Source organism: Anastrepha ludens, chromosome 6 (genome assembly GCF_028408465.1).
Source record: "Anastrepha ludens isolate Willacy chromosome 6, idAnaLude1.1, whole genome shotgun sequence".
Classification (NCBI taxonomy): Eukaryota; Metazoa; Arthropoda; class Insecta; order Diptera; family Tephritidae; genus Anastrepha; species Anastrepha ludens.
The window spans coordinates 17,490,975-17,515,104 of NC_071502.1; the positions used below are offsets into that span (position 1 = coordinate 17,490,975).

The window sequence follows — 24,130 nt, forward strand, 5'->3', positions numbered from 1 at the left end:
GTCGTCGGTAGACATCTCCCGTAATCGTTTCATTCGGTTTCAGTAGCTCATAATACACAACACCCAGCTGGTCCCACCAGATACACAGCATAACCTTCAGGCCATGAATATTCTGCGCCGACGTCGATGTTGAAGCATGGCCAGGGTATCCATACGTTGCCCGACGTTTTGGATTGTCGTAATGGACCCACTTTTCATCGCCAGTCACAATTCGATGCAAAAAACCCTTTCTTTTGTGCCGTTGAAGCAGTTGTTCGCATGCCATAAAACGGCGTTCAACGTCTCTTGGCTTCAATTCATACGGCACCCAATGGCCTACCTTTCGGATCATTCCCATGGCTTTTAAACGTTTGGAAATGGTTGATTGATCAACTCCCAAAGTTTTTGCAACCTCTTCTTGCGTTTGAGCCGGATCTTGATCGAGCAATTCCTCCAATTCGGTATCCATGAACTTTGGCGGCGCACCCTCGCGTTCTTCGTCTTCCAAGCCAAAATCACCACTTTTAAAGCGTGCAAACCACTTCTGGCACGTTCGCTCAGATAGAGCATGCTCACCATAAACTTCCACCAAGATACGATGACTTTCGGCTGCTTTTTTCTTCATATTAAAATAATGAAGAAGAATTCCCCGCAAAAACACATTATTTGGCACGAAATTCGACATTTTCAAGTGTGGTAAAAATATTGTTGTTTACGCTTCAAATAAAAAACTTATACTGACGTTTGTGCCTTACGACAGTAGCTCTCCAATGAATGTTTGGAAATGTGGATCGATGAAATAATAATCAAGTTACGCCATCTGTTGTAAAACCGAAACGAACTTATTCATAGTCCTATTATGCCTCGTTGAATAAAATCAAAACAACCAATCAGAAAAATATCAAGCAAACTTATTTTTATTAATTTTCTATCTCAAACCGTTTTTGAACTTTGCATTGGGTCATAGTTGAACAGCTTATGCAGATTATGAAGTCTAGAGTGTGCTATAAATAGTGGGAAATAGGAAAAACTAAGATTTTTTAGATTAAATCTAAGCAAATATTCGATTATTAGTGACGAATGAGAGTGGTGACGCGGCCTGGGGGCTGTGGGAAGGGAGTTCCATCATAAAAACATATCCATAACCTTCATTGGGGGAAAATATGAATGTATAAAAATTTTTACGTCATTTGGTGTTGTCGTTTCGTAGTGATGCGCGGACAACGTACAGACATTCACCTTTATAGTATAGATTTTACCACTCCAACTGTACGTTTTAAGAACTTTCAAAAAACTTTGTTTCAAAAAGTTTTTTTAAAAAGAGTCGAAAGTATTATATATTTATATATATATATATATATATATTTATTATAATTTTTGTTTTTTATAATGTAACAACTGCAAAGATGAAACAAATATTTCTAAAAATAAAGGGAGGTTTACCATTGCCTGCCGAGGGGCGCCCCCTATTAGAAAAATGTTTTTCTAATAATACTGTGCATAAAACAAAAGCGGAGAGCATTCAGTGTACAAGGTGAAGTCCAAAATAAACAAGACTGAGCTGAAATAGAAGCGACAGGAGCTTTGTTCTGATAACTTCGAGTTCATTTATTCAAAACAGTTCCCTCTGGCCTCGATACACTGTTTTGTGCGATCTAAAAGCTTTACGAAGGAGTGTTCCAGGTCATTGACCGAAATTTCCTTCAGGATGTCGGGACAAGCCTTTGAATGACCTCTATGGATGCAAAACGTTTTCTTTTCAGAGCCAAATGCCATTTTCCGAATGGGTAGAAGCCACAATAAGCAATATCAGGTGAATACGGTGAGTGATTCATGTTTAAATGCGATTTCTAGTCAAAAAATCAGTCACAAGAGTGGATCGATGAGATGGTGCATTGTCATGCAATAAGCGCCAGCTTCCTCCTTCGCGGTATACAAGGCGAATTCGACGAATGCGATGCAACAAACGCTTCAAAACGCTAAGATTGATAATTGGATTGACGGTTTGGCCCGTTAGCACGAACTCCTTGTAGATAATTCCCTTGGAATCGTAAAAACAAATGAGCATTGACTTGATTTTTGACTTCTCCAAACGCGAGTTTTTGGGTGGTGGTGGCTCGTCTGGCGTCTTCCATTCGGCACTTTGACGGTTAGTTTCAGATTCATCTTCGAAACACTCCCTTTCATCACTAGCTACAATGTTGGAAAGGAAGCTCTCGTCTTTTCTCGCCTCTTTAATGAGACCTTTCGAATGTTGAATTCTGCGTAATTTTTGGTCCTCAGTTAACTCGTGCGGCATGAAACGTGCACAGACCTTTCGTATGCCCAAATGATCAGTTAAAATACCATAAATCGATGTTTTAGTGATGTTCAACGCGATTCCACGGATTTCAACGATGATTTTGGTTTATTTTTGATAAATTTACGAACCTTTTCGATGAAGTTTTCGGTGATTACTGATTTTGGGCGGCCTGTATGTTCATTGTGATTTATGCCCTCACAACCATATCTGAAATGTGTAAACCACTCAAAAACTCTGGAAAAGTATGGGCAATCATCGCCATACACTTTTTTCATCAATTCAAATATTTCGCTAAACGTTTTACCGATTTTAAAACAAAATTTGGTATTAGCTTTTTGTGCGAAACTCATTTTTGTACCGATGACACAAACATACTGATACTTTAGACGCAATAACTTCGCTTCCACTCAACCGAATGTCACCAAGCTTTCATTGGAGGTCAGTTAGGGATGCAACTTCCAACGCACTAGCTCATTAAAAAGATGGCGCTATCAAAAACATTTTTATAGGGTCAGCCTGGTTTATTTTGGACTTTACCTTGTACATGCCAGTTCTCTTTTTGGGTGTGTGACGGACCTACAGTTTCACGCCGACTCCGAACGGCAGATACTTTTCATGAGAAGCTTTTTCATGGCTGAAATACACTCGCGGCTTTGCCATTGACTGCCGAGCGGCGAGCGCTATCAGAAAACACTTTTTCTTCATCTTCTTCAGTTCTCTATAATAGCGCTGATGCTGTACTTTTTTCCATTATCACACACAGTTTTCATCTTAGATGAACCCTATTGAAACTTTTCGGGGTATATTTTTGTGAACCCTTTTAGCCCGTCATCGAACCTACAAGCTTTAAATTTTTCAAAATGACACAGACGGGTTAAAAATATTGGGTTAGAATGCTCCAAAAGAAAACTGGATGTATTAAATTTTATTATAGATTCTTAAAGACATTACTTAACGTAAATGTTGCTTCATAGGATGGTTCGGACTAGAATGCTGCAGAACTGCTGCAAAGTGATTTGTGATAAGTCCGAACAGAAACCTGTCAGACTTTCTACTAAAACTTGGAAGGAAAGACGTTCGGTTGATGGTATGTATTATTACAGGACACAACCCATGGGGTCAGCATATGACCACCATTGGAATTATTGAGGACCCGATGTGCCTGTCTTGCTTGGAGGAGGTGGATAGCAATGACCATCTTCTCTGTGAGTGTCTTGCCTTTGCTAGAGCACGGCTACGAGTTTTGGGTTCCGATGTCGTGAGAATGCGTAATATTCGTTCTTTAAAACGGGGGGATACTTTCTGGAAAATTCCCACAGGACTAACTACCTTTGCCTCTGTCTCTATTCTTTCCTATCTCTTTTTGGGCTTTTTAGCCTGAGTATTTTAGGAGCACCAAATCTCTTGCGCTATAAAACAAGTGAACTGACCACCTTTTAGAACAAAAACAAAAACTCCAGCTCACGCAAAACGTGTTTCCGAATCGCAGTCCCTTTGTGCAGGAAGCTTTAATTCTTTTAAACTTTCGCTAGCTCACCTTTTGAAGTTCTTGCAGAATTAAAAACAGATCTAAAATTTTGAAAATAGCCAATTGTCGTGCCCCGCAACACCGCAAATCTCATATTACTCTACATTATTTTGCTTTTTTGTAAAATTTACACTTTAACTTTAAGTACAATAATTTAAATTTAAATTTTATACCACCCCCAAGCTCCCATCTCGTTTCGTTCGCTTTCACCTCATTTAACGGTGCCACACAAAAACAAACAAAAATTAATGCTCATAACTGTTTGCGACCTTGACTTGTTTATGTACCTACATTTTTACGACGTGCATGTCGAATGGCGAAAAATAGAATGGATGTCTGTGTCTACTTGCCGGTCTCCCAGTCTCTCAATCTCCATAAGCGCCACCGCCATTGTTTTGTTTGTGTGCCATTTTATTTGTTTGCATACGTAATTGTGGCTGTGCGTGTTGATGGTCTATTCATTTACTTTTAATTTAATAAATTAAGCTCACACTCGCAAGCAAACCAACAGACACACATTTGCACACCCACACCCAGGCATGCACAGAGAATCTGCCTTTTTCCTTGTTAAAAACCCACTAAAGAAAAGTTGCCGAAATCGAAAAGACAATCGCAAACAATTCACCCATATTCATAAACTTTTGCCATACCTTTGCTTTGTACGAGTGCTCGTATAGTGTGACTTTAGGCGTATTGACGTTTCTGCTCGGTTGTGGTTACTACTATTTTCATACTTCCTGCCACACTTTATAATTTTTTATATTCTCTTCCGTCGGGCTGTCATCTGACAAATAACCTGCTTGCATGTGTATTGTGTGTGTGCGTGTGTGTGTGCCTGCTAGATTGCGCAAATCATTGCCTACTTTATGGCATATAGTCAAGGTAAAAACTGCCAATTGCCAAGCGTACGTCGTCTGGGCTCAACCACCAACCAACCAACCAGCTGTCAGGCGTTGAAAGCTAAAGAGGCGTTAAAAATCAGTCACTTAAATTTTCATGCTCGCTGCCTCGTAAGTTTTTCCTCTACTTTTTTTCGTGCTTGCCTCCAATGCTAGTATGTGAACAATATTTATGCGGCAAGCTCTGTCGAGTTTTGTTTAGGGTGCGCTTGAGCGTTGATATGCATGCGCAAGCATATGGATTTTTCCTTTATTCAAAAGAGTATTGTTAAACTTTTTGTGTTTTTGTGTTTCTGTGTTTTTTGGTGATTCATTTTGCTTTGCTGTTGTCGATTCTTTTTTTTCTTTAGGTTGGCCATTATAAATGGTGTTTTGACGCTGAATTCCGCCCTTCCATCACTTCGCCTCATGAATAAATTATGAAATGATGAGCATGCAAAACACATTAAAAAGGCATAACGACCCGAAAGGCTGCAACGAATTGTTTTCTAGCAAATCAGGTCAAATGTATTTTACCACATAGTGGATTCAGTGAAATTTCAGATTTATCTTTTACAGAATTGTTTTGTTTGACGCATGCAAGTTTAACTAAATGTACTTGTACGGATTTATCACCGTTAAGGCAAAATATATACCAAAGAGTGGTGAGCAACTCAGTAGGAAATCAGCATATATAAAAATCAGAGAACATACATTTTTCAGCATTATTTGGCACACAGCGAACATTTTTTCCCCCTTATTTACTCCTCTCGGGAGCATAGGGCCTTCACAAGACTCAGTCTTGCGTTGGTTTCGTTAATCTGCTTTTGATTTCTGGCAGAGTAGGTGATTAGCCTGCCGCTACCAGTCCTAAATAGTGCGAGTGCCCACCTGTCGTTGCTTAGGAACCACGCCTTCAGCGCCAGCGAACATACATACAAACATTTTTTGAAAAAACTTTCGTTTTGTTTTCAAAACTTGTATAGTAATTGCAGATAATCGATACATTTCATCAACGTAGAATGAGCAAACATTTCAAAGTTTCTAAGCAAGCAAGCGGCACTCCAATCGGTTGAGTATTTTTTGATTTGGACTGTTGGACAGTTGAAAAATTAATTTTATAGTTTTTTGACACATTTTGGCTTATGGACACACCTGTGTAGATAGAGATATTGGGATTGCATTTTGTAAGATTTAGAGACGTATGTTAACTGTCTCCCAATGTAAAGGCATGTGAAGTGCGCGCTCATTCTTTTTTCCGTATTTTCCAGCACGGCTGGCTCCTATGAGTTTATATTTGCCTTAAATAATTTCTCTAATAGTCTATAATATTTTTTAATATAGCCAGTTTTTTTTGGTGCATTCTAACCCAATATTTTTAACCCATGTGGGTCATTTTGAAAAATATAAAGTTTTATTTTGTTTTTTTTTTCTGGCACCTTTAAGTGAGGTGAAGCGAACGAAACAAGATGGGAGCTTGGAGGATGTATAAAATTTAAATTTAGATTATTGTACTTAAAGCTAAAGTGTATAGAATGTAGAGTAGTATGAGGTTTAAGGTCTTGCGGAGCAGGACAATTCGTCATTTTAAAAATTTGTAGATCTGATTTAAATTCTGCAAGAATTTCAAAAGGTGAGCTAGTGAAAATTTGAAGGAATCAAAGCCTCCTGCAATTCGGAACCACGTCTTATCCGAGCTGGAGTTTTGGTTTGTGTTCTAAAAAGCTGGTGATTTCACTTTCTCTATAGCGCGGGCATCTTAGCCTTACATTCGTCCAATATCGCCAAAAATGCGCTAAAAGAAAAATTGTTTTTAGAAGAGACTAGCTTATACCCGTGGGTTTCACTCCACATTTCTATCAAAAAGTATGCAATGTAAATAAAACAACTTTAACTTTTTTAAGTCAGTTTAGGTATTATTTAAAACGATCGGATATACGACATTTTTTGTTATATTATTTTGAGTATAAATAAAAAGGTTTTTCGGTGCGCCAACTCTGGAGCAGGCTACATATAATTTAATTAATTAATAATTGGCGCGTACACTTCTGTTAGGTGTTTGGCCGAACTCCTCCTCTTATTTGTGGTGTGCGTCTTGATGTTGTTCCACAAATAGAGGGACCTACAGTTTCAAGCCGACTCCGAACGGCAGATATTTTTATGAGGAGCTTTTTCATGGCAGAAATACACTCGGAGGTTTGTCATTGCCTGCCGAGGGGCGACCGCTGTTAGAAAAATGTTTTTTTGTTTTACATGTTTGTACATATAATTGGCCATGGGTAAAACATGAGTTGGTTGGAATGACTCCTGCTACAGCTAATGATTGTCCCTGAGCTTTATTTACGGGTATTGCGAAAACCAGTCTAATAGAAAATTGGAGGCGTTTAAAATTGAAAGGTATATCCGTCGGTATCATTGGAATTCTTGGTTTGAAAACTTCGTGGTTTTCAAGGAGTACTTTTTTTCTAGGAGTACTAAATACTAACTTCATTAAACTTTTTACCAATTTTTGTTATTCTACCATAAATGCGTCCAGTGATATGCAGTATGAAAAATCCCATTTGTATAGGAGGTGTCACGCCCCATTTCTAGCTATCACCAGTTTTCATGCAGGTGTTAGGTATTAACCTTATATAATCTCTAACCAAATTTCAGTTGTCTAGCCCAAATACTTCCAGAGATATGGACAATGAAAAATTCCAGTTGTATGGGAGGTGTCACGCCCGCTTTTTCGTTATACGCAGTTTTTCTGGATATGGTAAGGATTAATGTCATATAACCCCTTACCAAATTTCAGTAGTCTAACGTAAATACTTCCAGAAATACGGTCTGTTAAAAATTCCATTTGTATGGCAGGGGCCACGCCCCTTATATATATCAAAATAGTTTTTAGCCCATGACCATCCCGGTAAGGTATCCAGTTCGTGTTTCAAATTTGGTTACGATCGGTTTATGCGTTTAGGACGCAAGTCGATCTGTAGATACATACATAATTTGAATTTTACATATTTTTAGAAGAGATAACAATAGAAATAAATATAAAAAAATGTATGAATTGTTTGTTAGTACATAAACTTTATAAAAAAATTTATTTAATTTTTCTTTACAAAATTAGTATATAAAAGATCACGTGACCCAAAGTACAATGAAAAAAATTTGCTCCACGGTCTGCATCATTTCTCCTTGAAATTTCGCTCGAGGTCACGCGTATTTAAAGCAAGAACTTAAAATTAATTTTTAAATGCATTTTGTTAACCTACGTCTAATCTCTCATTCCAGCTTCATATTGTATGCCTTCCTGATCAGTAAGCCATTTTTCCAGTCGACAAGAGTTCTGGCCTCTTTTGTTGCTTTCATAGCTTTGATTCGTGCGTGTTTACCCGGTTTGAATTTTTTCCGAGAAAATAGTGATACCCCTCATATCCAATTGTTATTCCAAGTCTCTCGAAATAACTCTTTTTTAGGCTAATTTTTCACCCATGGAGCTTAGGAGTTTTTTTAGCTACCTTTAACGATTACGAAAACCTGTTTTTCTCCCACTTCCCTGGTTCCGACTAGCACTGACATTTTCTTTAAACATATTTACTATTTCGAAGGTGATGCCTCTACTGGCTTTTACACTCTTCCCAATTGTTTTGTAGAAGTATGAGGGCGGTTCATAAGTACCTACCCGTGTTTGATGACAGAGGGTGTTCCTGAGGGAGGTTGGCGTTAGCATCGTATTCTGCCATATATCAAACGACAGCAAAACAAATTTCTGACTGATCGATAGGTTAGTTTGGATTTGGCAGCTATTCGAGTAAGACGTGTTTCGTGATTTTCGCTAAGATGAGAAAAGAAGTATCGCTCGGTAATTCGCTTTTTGTTTTTAGATGGGAAAAACGTGAGGAGATAAAAGCAAAGTTGGATGCTGTCTATGGGGACGCTTCGCCATCTATGATAACAGTTCAACGAATTTAAACGTGACGGATCATCCTTTTTCGATGAAGAGCGACCAGGATGCCCGGCCGACGTGGTTACCGAGGAAATCATTCAAAAAGTCCACGACATGGACTGATGGACTTCGTTGATCGAGGAACAAAAGTGCGCGATGTAACAGAGCCAATAGGTGTGTCGACCGGAATGGCAATTAATATTTTACATGATAATTTGGCGATGAAAAATTGTCGGCCCGATGGGTGCGTCGATTTCTCACGGCGGACAACAAGCGGCTGCGGCTGTTAACTTCGAAGTAGAGTTTGAAGCAATTTAAGTGAGACCCCAAGGAATTTTTGCGTCGGGTAGGCAGAGTTGATGAAACCTGGATTCATCATTACACACCAGAAAATAAGCTTTAAACAAAACAATGGATTTTTCCCGGTAAATCTGCTCCAATGAAGGCGGAGACAGTCCCATCGGCCGGAAAGGTCATGGCGAACATTTTTTGGAATGCGAACGGGGTCACCCTCATGGATCACTGGACAATACTACAGTGAGTTATTGGACCGCTTTCACAAAAAATTGAAGGACACACGGCCGGATTTGGCGAACAAGAAGGCGCTGTTTCACCACGATAACGCACCAGCACTTTTATCGGGAGGTCGCCGCCAAACTGCATGAATTGCGTTGTGAATTGCTGCCTCCCTAACCTCGATTTGGCTCTCTGCGACTTTTTGTTAGTATGTAAGTGAGTCCAGAAGCAGCGAACAATTTTTTAGGGAAAGCTGATGTTGAGAAAAAAATCTTCGCTAATCACGATTGGGCGGTTCTACGGCAGAGGATGCGCTTCAATTTACTATTGGCAGGTACAGAGTTCACCAACATTAGTAATATAACTCCGAAACAAATGCAAGTTGATAACGAAACTGTCTTAATTTAGGTTATCAAGTTTTCATAAGGGGTTATACGCAGTTATGACTTTCAAAAAAAAAAACGATTTTTTTATTGCATTTTTGTAATGTACATATATTCAAAAGTATACGCACGAAATTTGAAGTAGATCTAAGCAATACTTTCGGAGTTATACCTAAATATGTAGAGATGCCTCGGCACGTTCTAAGGTAGGTATTGAAACTTTAAACGTGTTTTTTTCAAAACGGCATTTTTCAAGTCGGTGTACACGATATCTCGAAAACGGCTTGTTTGATCGGTCAACCGTTTTAACTCAATCTTTAAAGATACATTTTCTAGTAATTAATCGTTCCTTTTGTAAATCTGATGCTTATTTTCCATTTTATAATCAATTTGCGGCCAAATTTTAACGTAAAAATCGAAATCATTTCTTTTAAAAGCTGCCATTTTGTGTAAATTCACTATTTTGATTAGCCGAACGATTAATTACTAGATAATCTAATATATTAACAAAATTTGTCTGGTTTTTTGATTTCAGATAATCCAATCCTGAGTTACGATGTACACCGTAAATCGTCTTTTTTTAAAGGAGGTTCCAGAAATCGCCTGCAGCGCGCTCTATAATCAACATTTTCATAAATAAAAAATTTTGTTACGTTCTTGAAGGATGCTTTTATAACCGCCAAAAATTTTCAAATTAAAATATTTTGAAGTTTCTTCAGGATAAATCCTTGACAACCCGTCTTTTATTTGCTTCATAACTGCGTATAACCCCATAAACGATGAAGAAGCAAAAAAGAAAAAAAATCAGTACTGAAGGGGCAACTCTCGCTGGCCACCTCTTCTGAATATGAACGAGAAAATCAGATTGACGATTAATTCACTGCTTATAAAAAGCCTTATTTATCAACGAGGAAACTGAACAATATTTCTTTACATCCCACATTTCGCACTGACCTCAAAGGCTTTGAATTGCTTACTGATATTCTATTACACCTCCAAGATATTGAAATTAAAGGGAAAACTCGCGAAACTAAAATTTCTGAATTTTTTAAATGAATTTCAATACTTTGCATAGCAAATTTTTTTTTTACATTTCTCGTGTTTCTTCATCGTATTGAAAATTCTGTTCATTTGGTCAAATATGTTCTATTCTGGTTTTGAAAATAAAACTGATTGAATACCCATTAAAGAGCAGCCACAAATTATTTTAACTTTTTAACGCTTTTCTCATAAGCGGACGCCTCCCATACGAGCACAAATTTTTCAGTGCCTTAGATGTCCGTTTAAGAGAAAGTACACTGTAGTTCAAACGAGGAAGTCATCGCCGAGAAAGAGGCGGATTTTGTAGAGTTCGACACGTACTATTTTTTGGAAGGGTTACAAAAATGGTCGGCGCATTGGGAGAAGTCTGTCCTTCTAAAGGGGGACTATGTTGAAGAGTAGAAACAATTTTTTTTTGAAAAAAGGGTGTCTTCATTTCTAACACAGGTACTTATTGAACTCCCCTCATCGTATTGTGGGTCATTGTTTTGGTTACTATTCACTTATTTGAAACATCTCATTAAGGCAACTGGGTAAAAATTTAATTCACGTTCCTACAAACCAAATTGTAACGGACAACTCGTGCACTCCCTATGTGCGACATTCGGCATGGTTCAACAGCTGATCCTTAGCGCATTAAGTTGGGTATTGTCACTTAATATTTATATCCGTGCATTAACTAGATATTCTTATGCACTCGTATATGTATGTATGTATGCATCTATTAACATTTTCATACGCCTGCATGCATACCTTCAAATCACAACACAGTTAAATATGTATGTATGTACGTATGTGTACTTCTAAAGTTCCAATCATACTATTTGCTTTGGCCACAGACAAGCCTCCCATATAAAGACAGATGGAGCGACATGCCGTCGCCGTAACGAGAGAAAATTCTCTAGAGGCCAACCATCAACGTTACAAGCAAAGTCACTTTGCTCTAGCAAATCTTAATTTTTTATGTGTTTTTTCACTTCAACGCTTTGCCAATGTGTTGTTGTTATTATAAGTTGGCATAGTTTGTGTTTGTGCCAGTGCTGTAAGGGATTCTGGTTTGTCGTTAAAGCGTATAAATCGAACAAAGGCATTTAGATTTTACTACTCGGCATTTTTCGGTCTGTTTGTGGTGCGACGAAAAAGAAACTTTCTCTACTTGTCATCAAAAGTTTTATATGTAATGTAACTGATTTTGGGTAGGGGTTGACAAACATTTGGTGATAGCACACAAAGGGTCTTTCAAAAGTGGCGCATAGATGTCCGTAATAAATAATTCATAGACGGTATTTTTTTTATGTCATCTTAGACATTCCACAGATGTGCAATTCTACACAATAGACCAGCGCGTTAAAATTACTGAAACTTATTATGAAAAAGATTGGTCTTTAAGATTACATATCGCGAAATTCTTGATTATTTGTTTGGAAATAATCATCCGAATGAGTTGACAAAACTTCAAGAAATTGGTTTTGTGGAGAATAGAAAAAGGACGGGCAGACCAAAAACTACAGGGTTGCCCATATTCGATGGACCCGACGGACTTCGATGACTCTTTGGGCTCATTCGTATCGACGAGGCTTGTCCGCAGGCAACAATCTTTGCGTCAATTGAATCTTATACGGGAATAATGCAAATCAATGCGGATAATTCGTTGTAAAGTGGTCCGAGCAATGCCCAACTGCTGAGAACGGCGATTTTGGGATGTCTTTGGCAACGTCTCAACACTGGCCCGTACAAGAGCAATATTCTCATCCGATCGCCTTGGTCGGTTTTGATTTGGTCTCTTTGGATTAGAAAGATCATCACCAGTCGAAAACCTTTCGTACAAACGTTTAATGGTGTTCTTAGAAGGCGCACTTTTCACATTATTTAATTTTTTATACGCACGTTGAGTTTTCACAATTGACTTCTTTTGTTGAATGTAAATTTCAAATGACGTGCTGATGGTGGGCATTTAAATAATGTCGTTTTTCGCATATAATTGTTAATAGCCACATTGAGAAATAAAAATAGTAAAACCTGAAGGAATATAAATAGCGTCCTTTGATAGACCTTCTGCATACTTGCCTATATAAAGGGTTTTCCGATAAGGGGTGTTATTTTTATATTCAAAGAAAAATGCTATTTTTTAATATAAATGATTGGATGTTTATTTCATTACAAAGCGGAAGGTATGCCGTTAATAGTGGAAAATAACATCAGGCAAATGACCACCACGACCACGTTTACAGGACAATATCCTTTTCATGAAATTTTCCATAGCCGAATTGCAAAGTGGCTGCCCTATGTCCTCGATAGCCTCACGAATTCCATCTTTGAGGTCTTGAATTGACTCTGGGCTGTTGGTGTAGACCTTCTCTTTCACGTGGCCCCAAAGAAAAAAGTCACTAGGTGTTAAATCACAAGATCTCGGTGGACAATTTAAATTTATAATTTTCTTAATGTTGATTAACGAAAATTTATTATCAATATGAAATTTTGTATGAACTTCATACGAAAATGTTGTTTTTAAAGCTCTAATTGACTTAGACCATTTTCTAAATTAATTGAATGCCCTATAAATGACTTAAGGACAGATACCTGTAAACGGTCATATTTTCAATGATTTTCATTAAAATTATTTCAAATGAAGAAGTCAAAGTTCAAAGTACAAGTGCATATACACTTTTTTTTATTTTAATCATTTAAAATGGCGGATGTACACTCAATTCTTCCAGGAATGTCGCAGCGGGGCTTTTGAGTCAGCGGGCATTGTAGCATCGGCGTCAATGACCAGAATACAAAAACCCAACAATTTTTTTGTTTATTAATGCCAAAATTTCTATATGAATTTAAAAAAATGGGGGGAAAAAATTGTGGAATAAAATGATTAAAAAAAATTAAATTTGGGGCGAATTTTCTTACTAGCTTTGCTTCGAAAAAATATTTTTTCGAAAAATTTTCGAAAACTTGAAATACATAGAAAGTAATACCATAAAAAAGATGTGTGCAAAATTTCAGCGAGATCGGCCAATAGTTTTTCGAGTTAAACTTATACTTATACTCATACTTATACTTATACTTATACTTATACTTATACTTATACTTATACTTATACTTATACTTATACTTATACTTATACTTATACTTGTACTTGTACTTGTACTTGTACTTATACTTATACTAATACTTATGCTTATACTTATACTTGTACTTGTACTTGTACTTGTACTTATACTTATACTTATACTTATACTTATACTTATACTTATACTTATACTTATACTTATACTTATACTTATACTTATACTTATACTTATACTTATACTTATACTTATACTTATACTTATACTTATACTTATACTTATACTTATACTTATACTTATACTTATACTTATACTTATACTTATACTTATACTTATACTTATACTTATACTCTTTACTTTCTGTTCGATATGAAGCTCAATCGAGTGTGTCGACCAAAAGTTTTAGCACTCGCAAACGTCCACTGAGTTTTCAAAAAGGCATCTATTAAGATCTAACAAATAATAAACTCTAAAACAAAATTCGTACATTGCGCTGGGTTGTAAGAAAAGTTTGAAACAATTTAACAATTTGTGAGTATCATTCTAACATGTTTCTATTACAACTCCATTCAACATTCGCAGGCATGCATGCAATCATTTACTCGTACATACCTACAAATACAATATTTCTTACATGCAACATATGAGGGGACTAACAAAGGTTCGGTAAAATGAATTAAAAAAAAGTATACATTTTGCTTTTTATTTTTAATCTTGATTTTTATCTACAAAATCCCCATTCAGGGGTTCCGGTGGTCAAGAGCTCGAAAATTTAGGGTGTTTTCAGGAATTTACATTTTGTTTAAATTTAAATTTTACAATAAAAAAATTAAAAACGATATTTAAATTGTTTAGTGCTTTTCTCTTTTTTTGAGAGAGTATTCAAAACTGAGAGTGAGGTATATATGCTCGACGTACTCATCCTAGGCAAGCGGGTGCCTGCCAGCCAACTCTCTATTCCCTTTTGTCCTGGTACCCTGTAAACTGAGACCAGTCTATTCTCGCAGAGCTCGTCCATTTCGGACCTACAGTGTTGCACGCATTCCGAGCTAATCATTACAGCTATTACTGCATTAATAGCAGCTTGACTATCGATCAAGATGCGTGAGCGGGAGTCGAAGGGAGTAAATTGCAGCACTAATTCACCTGCTTTGGTTACAGCTTAGATCTCAGCTTGAAATATGCTGCATTGATTACGTAGCCTGAAAGTTTTTTGTAGACTTCCTTTCGTCATTTTGTATCCATCTCTAAAGAAATTGTATGAGTGGTGATCGGGTTCTAAACCCTTTTGCCTGCCTTTCTGTTCTTTTACATAACCAGGCCTCTTGCCAAAGTTTATTGTGTAATAACGCAGTCTGACCTTCCGTTTATGCTCTGTACGTCAATGCGACCAAAAGGCCTTTGTGAGAATTGCCCAGTCATCCTCAGTCTAAGTGCAGTTCTTTCGGCTGAGTTTCTTACTACTAATTTCATTGGATACCGGTCGAGAAGTTTTTCTATTTCCGCTGTTGGAGTCATTGTCATTTATGAATGAAAAATAATATCGTTCAAAGGACTGCCACGACTGGCTTTACAGTAGGCTATTCGATCAATCCAATTTTTAAGCACATTTTCGATTGTTTGGGCTCCAATTTCATGAATGGCAACTTCGATTTCATGTTTTAAAGCATCAATCGTCTCTGGATGGTTCGCATAGCATTTGTCCTTAACGGCTCCCCACAAAAAATAGTCCAACGGGCTTAAATCACAGCTCCGAGGCGGCCAATTGATTTCGGAATTTCGGCTGATTATTCGGTTTTCAAAAACGGTAGCCAAAAGTTCGAGTGTAACTTTGGCAGTGTGACAAGTTGTACCATCCTGTTGAAACCAAATGTCGTCCATGTCATCCTCTTCAATTTCTGGAAACAACTCGTTGAGCATGTCACGGTAACGCTCGCCATTTACTGTAACCACGGCTCCTCGCTCATTTTCGAAACAAAATGGCCCAATGATGCCGCCAGACCAAAAACCGCACCAAACAGTGATTCGTTGTGGATGCATTTGCTACTCTACAGTAACGTGTGGATTTTCAGAGCCCCAAATCCGACAATTTTGCTTACTGACGTAGCCACCGATGTGAAAATCAGAAAAGAAGAAGATGACTCACCACTTTGGAAATAGGTTTTCAATATTTCCCAATTTTGTTCAAGCGTATAGCGTCCCATTTCGTAAATGTCAAACCTTTAAGTAAATTATGAACACATTTGACATGTCATTTTTGCTACCATTCTCAAAAAAATAGGTGGTTCAAAAAGCAAACGCTATATGGCCCACCCTGTATATGCATGTTCGAGGGCTGAAAATTCTTTCTAGTAGCTTTACCGACGAATAGTCATTGAATTTAGGATGAGAGCTCTCAAGCGGGGAGCAACCATCTAACCTAACCTAACCGACGAAAATATGCCCTCAGTTGAAGATTATACAAATTTTCTCGAACGATATTTCGAATTAGCGCTGACAACCATCCTGATGTTTTCTTTTCTACTTAAGGGGTTAGGTGGGTTTCAAAAGCTCAAAATAGGTACATTTTTATGAATTTTTTTTTATTTAATCAACAGAATATTTCATTCCATCAATTTAACACATAAAAGATACATATTTTATAAGTAGTTTGTGAAATTTTCATTGAAAAATTTTGAAAATTAAGGCGTGGACACGTCGTTTCCTATGACCCCTCAAAAAAAAGTTCTCTCGGCGTAGTCAGGATAACTCATGACAGATTCATCTGAAATTCAAAAAAAAAAAAATTTCTGTTAGTAATTAGATGTTTCAAACTCGTGCTTGGACGAAGGAAAAAAAAAAACAAAAATTACATTTTTGGCGGCGTTGAAAACAAAAAACCCTTATTTTGAGTAGAATTTGCACCCTTCATGCCCTTGAAAAATTACTTGGAATAGAAAAAAAAAAAATTCCTTCGTTCAAGCACGAGATAATGTTATTTTGAAGAAGTGTGCAAAATTTGAAAGAGATCGGTTGATAAGTTTTCGAGAAATCGTGACTACCGATTTCAAAAATGTAGTTTCAAGAAAAACGCGATTGAAGATTGCTAATAGCTAAGCAGCTGCCTCGATATACCTGCCAATCCAAAGGCTATATCTCTTAGAATATGACTCGGATCGTTTTAAAATTTTAAAGGAATATTCTCAACATATTCAATTATGAGATAAGCAAAAAAAAAAAAATTCGATTTTTTGAAATTTTGAAACCCACCTAACCCCTTAAGATGAACTTATTGTCTGTCTTAACTGCCTCCGAATGGCAGACATTTTTTATGAAAAGCTTTATATGAAAAAAAACCGGAGACTTCGGAATGCCACCTAAATTTTTGTTGCACATTAGGACACATTTTAAGCTACTAAAAAATCAACAGCTCGTAGCTACCTCGCCTTCGCAAGTGTAAACCTCGATAAAGTGTTGAAGAGCGCCCAAATTTCTTTGAGTCAAAAATGGCAGCAAGGTCGGAGATATCATTTAAGGGGTTACATGGGTTTCGTTGGGTCAAAAAATCGATTTATTTTTTTTTTTTGGCTTATTAATTTCTACTATATCTCAAGAATATTATCCTAATTTTCAAGCCGATCCGAGTAATAGTTTCGGAGATACAGCCTTTGGAAGGTGTGCGCTCCAAGCCACTTTTATTGTTAATCAAAACTTTAGTCGGTTGTCAAATGCTCTCGAAAACTACTCAACCGATCTTGATGAAATTTTACACAGGTGTTCGAGATACAATTTACTCGTGCTTGAACGAAGGATTTTTTTTTTTTTTGAATTACAACTATTTAAAAAAAAAACAAAATATCAAGCAAATTTGACCGAAATTTTCATTTTTTTGGAAAAAGTCTGCCAAAATTCCAATTTTTACTTTTTTTCTTTTCTTCGTTCAAGCACGAGTTTATGGTCTTAACTAAAACACTTAATTTTGTTTTTTCATTTTTGATGATTCTGTCAGGAGTTATGCTGACAACGCGGACGCACCTTTTTTTCGAGGGGTCACCGGAAATGACGTCACAATGGAGCAGTTTTAATTTTTTTTTTTTGAAAATTTCAGAAATTATTCTTTAAATATGTATCTTTAAGACAGAAAAAAGTTTGAATTAAATAAATAATTTTTTACATAGAAAAAAAATATTGAAAATAAGCCTTTTTTCACCCGACGAAACCCATGTAACCCCTTAAAGTATTGTAGAAATACGAGAGCCGCCATTAGAGTAGGAAGCGGGGAAAGGGGAATGAAATTTTGAGAGATAAGCATGGAAAAATTTACTTATTTTGAATTGTAGACATTTTTTACACCACACAGTAACTTTGTTAAATCAATTTGGCGTTTAATCGAATGGTGGGATACATTTTTAAATCGTCCGCATTTAAAAGATACTTTGAATGCACTTATTTATTTGAAATTTTTTCTTAGAAAAAAACGCCAATTCAAAACTAGATTTTTACTCGTTTCGGCTTCCTTGCTGGGCATACACTCCTAATACATATACATACGTATTTTCCAAATATTGCCTCACTCCTAAGCGTTAGGGGTCAGTGATAGCAGATATTCATAACACTTTGAGGGCTTTTTGAAGTGAAATGCCACTCACCCGTTGCTGGAGATATGCAAGTTGTTGTATAGCACATCGAAATTACGTTGCCGGAAAGTGAATGGTTGTTGAGTTGACTCTTTTCCTCGCAATGTAAGTTTCTCCTTTAAGGGGGTATTTCTATGTGCATACATACATAATCGTATATTGAACATTTTCATGCACACACACACACATATATATATATAAGTATCATACATATCCGTGTAATTGCTAGATGCCAAGTTTGTGTGTCCATTTCGAAGGCTTACAAATCACTGCCCAATCTCCATGTAGATATTATATATGTATGTATGCACATATGCATGTATCTACTTGTATATGTGTGTGTACATGCGTGTTTTTGGCTAGCGGCGTTTATTTGTATGCTGATTGAGCGACGACTCCAAGTGGATGGGTTATGAGTTGTTTGAGGTTACAAGAATTTGCATGAGCATACACACACACGCACGTATGTATGCAGGTGCAGATGTATGTGTGCGCAAATTATGTTGCTACAAGTATGGTGATTATTTATTGTAAAACATATTGCTATAGTTGTTGGTAGTTGGTGTTGTTGTTGTTGTTGCTGGTCATGTTGAGGCCGGTAATTGATCTTGATTAAAGTTATGTTTTCTCAGCTTGTTGAACAATGGCGCCGTCAGGTGTTCATGTGCGTGTGTGACTCATACGTGCATACGCTCGTTTAAGTATGGGCGTGTAAACACACACACACACACACACAATATCCATATATATATACAGTGGAGTCTGGGTATAAGGAACACCTCGATATAGTGAACACCTAGAAATTTACATTGAGTACTCTAAATAGTGAACTATCGACAACTCGAAATAGTGAACAAAGCTTTAAACGCAACGGCAAGCATAAACTGTTAAAAAAAAAACTCAAAAACATTATTTACGAATTGAAGCTTTGCGAGGACCAAGTATATAACGCAGACGAGACCGGCTTGATTTGGAAAATGCTTCCTGATAGAACGTATGTCAGCCAAACAGAAAAAACAGCCCCGGGGAGAAAAGCAGAAAAGGCCAGAATTACTTTTCTTGCATGTACAAATGCAACTGGTCAGCATAAAGTCAAACCGTTAATAATTGGGTATGCCAAGAAGCCGCGCTCCTTTAAGGCTTATGACATCCCGGTAGACTATCGGAACTCTAAGAATGCATGGATGACCGCCAACATTTTCAGAGAATGGTTTCACCATTGCTTCGTCCCTCAGGTACATACATTTATAATGCAACTCTTGACATTTTTGCAGAGTATTTATTCGTTTTTAATTTATATTAGGTTCAAAAGTATTTACTACAGAAAGGATTACCAGCCAAAGCTATCCTTTTGCTTGATAACGCCCCTTGCCAACCACCAGAAGATGAACTTAAAACTGCTGATGGATCCATATTCGTGATTTATATGCCTCCAAATGTAACGCCTTTAATTCAGCCTATGGATCAAAATGTGATTCGCTTAACTAAGTTGTATTACAAAAAGCATCTCCTGCTTTTAGCTGTAGGAAAGGATGACATCACACAATTTCTTAAACATTTAACTTTAAAGGAAGCTGTATCATTTTTAATGCTTGCTTGGAATCAGCTGCAGGCAAATGTAATAGTAAAATGTTGGAAGCCTTTATTAGAATGCTTAAATACTACAGAAGCAAATGAAAGCGAGGATGAAGACGATGATATTCCATTGAGCTTACTTCGTGAAAAAATATTGCAGGAAAAATGTGAAGAAGTTCATGATATACAGGGTCTGCTGCAAATTGTATTACCGGAGGTAATTTTATTCACCCTCTTGACAAGCACCTGTTAATTAAGTTTGTATGTGAACATTATTTGTTTTAGGAAACCTACACTGGACAAGATATTGAGAAGTGGAATTCAATCCAAGTTGACGAAGAAATTGATTTAGATAATTATGCCATGGATACTGAAGAATCTGGTAGTGACAGCCAAGGCGAAGGACAGATCGGAAATTCAATAAAAGCTACTGAAGCCATTAAAAGCTTCGATATAGCTATCGCATGGGCTGAAGCTAACACCACTGACTATGCTGGCATACTAGTACTGAAAAGTCTACGCGAAAAAGCGGTCCAAAAGTCAATTTCCGAACACAAACAGCAAACATCTATTCGTAAATTCTTTCAATAATATGTATGTATTTTTCCAAATATTAATTAGTTTATACAAATAATCTGTTTTGTTTATATAAAAAACCTGAATTTAAAGCTAATAAACCAAGTTAAAACAAAAAAAAATGTCAACCTTAATATAGTGAACAACCTGGATACTGTGAACAGGCCTTGGAGAAATTAGTTCACTATATCCAGACTCCACTGTATGTATATAGACGTTATTATTATTCAGGCATTCATTTTATGCAAATTTCACATCTGACTGACTCAACTGACCAACCTTTCACTAAATAAACTCTGTTACATTTATGTAGTCTTATATTTTGTGTTCACATTTCATCATTCCAGGTCTGGTTTCAAAACCGTCGCGCCAAGTGGAAGAAGCGCAAGAAGACTACAAATGTCTTTCGTACACCGGGCGCTTTGTTGCCTTCGCACGGGCTGCCGCCATTCGGCGCCAATATCACCAACATTGCCATGGGCGAGGGCCTTTGCGGGACTGGCATGTTTGGTGGGGATCGTTGGGGCGTGGGCGTAAATCCGATGACTGCAGGTGAGTGACTAGCAGCAGCTGGCTGTAGAAGAAGCATATCTAGAAGTAGAATAATTTGAAGAATTTATAATTAACAACAAGAAGAGAAGAATTCATTAACAAATAGAAACAGTATTTAGAGAATTCTATTTTTTAACTAATCTTCTTTGTTTTAAGGGGTTATATACAGTTAGAAGGCCGAAAAAAAGCGAAATTTCCAGAATATTTTCTGAGAAAACTTTTAAATTTATTTATCTAAAAATTTTTGCGCATATTATGTTATCTTTTCACTGTATTTTAAGACTTAGTATTAGTAAAAAAAATTATTTGGAAGGGAGCCACAGCGGATCTCCGGGAGCTCCTCTCAAAAAAGACGTTTTGCGGTGGCCACTATATCTCTGAACTGGATCCTCTGAAATTAAAAAAAACAAAACAGATTTCGTTTAAGTAATGTGAAATCTAGTAATTCATCGAAAGAATAAGCAAAATAATTAGCAGCAGTGGATACAATCGGTTTGTGGTAACTGAAATAGGATATATACGTTCTTGACTCGATTGTGTTGATATAGCGAGAAAATACGGCATCTATCGTTGTTCCTGATTTTGTTGTTGAAATATAGCGTAATTTGTAAATTCAGTTGAAATTCTAAAAATTCTATTAATTTCATGGAAGTGTCCGATGTAAAATTTACATTGAAATCTCCAGTTAATATGAGAGGTTTCAGATCGTCGCGTTGAGGAAGAAGTTTACCACCATCACGAGTGTATCTTAATAACAAACCATGTTAAAATGCGATAATGTCATTGATATGTGAATTCGGAGCTATGTAGATACCCACAATTACTATGTTTTGTCCATTTATCGCACGGCACACAGAAATACAAATATCACCGACATCTTCTGCTATAGCTGCATTTGATGTTGACTGCATAGCGGTAAATCGTAAGTGTGGTGTAAGGACATTCACGGTATCAGTTTTGTTGTGGCAGATAGCGACTCCTCCTGTTCGATCATTACTTCTTTCACACTGGATGATAGAGTTAAAATTCGGTAAACTGATTTCCTCGTCTTCACGCACCCAAGTCTCATGAAATACTACCACATTGGATTTTTCCAAACAACTGAATTCAATGCGTCAGTAGCATGAGCACGTAGACTTTGCTAATTAAACAAGTATATCGACAATCCTTCTCTTTGTTATATATATAGTTTTTTTAATGGAAATACTTTATTTGCAATCTACTTAGAATACAGATATTCAGCAAAAGAGATCTTATTACCTAATGACAGCATAGTTATATAAATTGAATCTTTTGTTGAGCAAGAGTTTCCAAACAACTATTAAAAAATTATACTTAGAAATATTCAAATTAGTAATGTCAAACGGGTTAAGTAAGGCACAGCAGTTTTTTTTATTTAATAACAATTTTGATGAACACATGGACTACACAAATCCGCGTCGTTTTCTACGTGTCTAGGCGTCTGCGTCTCCTTGCCCCTGCAATATCACGCCCATGCGCGTTTATACGGATATCACCATATGACATACGAAGCACCGCACAAAGCGAAGAAAGAGAATAGCTTGTATGCCGAGGCTTATACATTTATTGACGGTTTTTCGTAACGCTAGCTCGTGTGTCGCGGCCTTGAAATTATACCCTGACGCGTAAAGAAGTTTCACTTCAAAAATATTTATCGGTGAGAAAAAATCTTAAATTAATTACTAAAAAATATATTTAAGAAGCTTGTGTTAAAATTTGAGACTAATTGGCTTAGCCGTTTTCGAGTAATGTTGGTCACTGATTTTGAAAATACCATTTTGAGTGAAAGTTTGAAAATCACTTTACATAGGAAACAATTTTTTTTAACTTACATGGAGTTGTCTATTCCAAGGCCATATAATACACGCACCGCAACTTCGGCAACTTCTAATAACTCGAGCTGTTGTTGTCTGCGAGCCAATCTTCCATCTCGGGTGCTTTCACGCTGGACTAGACTGACACTCACACTGCAAAACAATTTTAAAACCAAGTCCTCGTTCAGAAGCAGTTTGAAACTTAACATTTCCGTCACAGATATTACAATTCACATATTAATCCGGGAGCCAGGGGTCGATTTTGGACTGCGTTTTTATACCGTTAAATTCTTCACTATACTTGTGATTTAGCTTTCATGAATAACGAAAGTGAACGTTATCTGGCGCACCCGCGGTGGGTGTGGGAGGGTACGAAACGTGTCGAAAAAAATTTCTACCAACTCATTATATACCGGCTGAAATTTTTTCATGTATTATTGACATTTAGTAGAATAAAACAAAAATAGTAAGTTGCGGCGTAGAGGGGGGAAAATACATCAGCTACTGGACCAGGTGACGGCTGGTTTCGTCATCCATTGGATGGCGTCTGCCTTCAGTACTAAAATTAGTCGGCATGTAATGATGAGGTCAAATTGGCCCCTGGCTCCCGCACTACATATGTTCAGAAATTGCTGCAAACACTGCTATCAAATTTAAAATGCGATACTCAACAGACGGATCACGCGAAACTATATTAAGATTTCCTCTTGTTCTTTAAATTTTTTCGCCGAGGCACTGAAACTATGATACTTTCATTCGTTTCAGCTGTTTTTGGATTAAAAACATTTTTCCGCTTTTTCGTTCTCGACTTACGTATGTTAAGAGATTTTCTCATTTCTCTAGAAGATTTCGTATCCACGAAAAAATTACAGAAAAAAAAACAAAAAAAAATATGAACAAAGTCAGAAGTTGACTTATACTGACTACCCCTCCTAAATATTTTCCAGTTTGGGTAGAGAAAAATAAAAATCTATTTTTTAGGTATGAACGAGACGTTATCAATAAAACGGTCACGGGATGACATATGGCAAAAATACATTTTTTGTTTTTTGGTAGGACTGTTATAAGCTTACATGGCAAATTTCAGCGTGATATGTCACATAGTTTGTTTTCTGTGCTACTGTAAACAAGTCAAGCTCGAGTGTGTTTTTCGAATTTAACGATGGAAATTCAAGTTGAACAAAGAATTTGTTTGAAATTTTGTTATTCCAACAAAATTTCGACTTCAGACGGCTTAAAAATGTTGCAGACAACCTATGGGGACTCTGCTCTATCGCGTGCACGTATTTTCCAGTGGTACAAATCGTTCAGAGAGGGCCGTACATCAACTCAAAAAACCACGCCAAAGTC

The 24,130-nt window shown here is 36.9% G+C and overlaps 2 protein-coding genes across 2 annotated transcripts in view; both read left to right on the top strand.

Moving 5' to 3' along the window:
• LOC128867572 (homeobox protein orthopedia) overlaps positions 1-24,130 on the top strand; it is a 140,553-nt gene that overhangs the window by 108,759 nt on the left and 7,664 nt on the right. Inside the window, exon 5 of the mRNA XM_054108936.1 lies at positions 20,741-20,945. Coding sequence (XP_053964911.1) covers positions 20,741-20,945 — 205 coding nt within the window. The remainder of the gene's footprint in view (positions 1-20,740; positions 20,946-24,130) is intronic.
• On the top strand, positions 19,365-20,107 carry LOC128867571 (tigger transposable element-derived protein 2-like). The gene is made up of 2 exons (XM_054108935.1): positions 19,365-19,477; positions 19,546-20,107. Exons 1-2 carry the CDS (start codon positions 19,427-19,429, stop codon positions 20,068-20,070), a joined length of 576 nt encoding a protein of 191 aa, XP_053964910.1. The 5' UTR covers positions 19,365-19,426; the 3' UTR covers positions 20,071-20,107.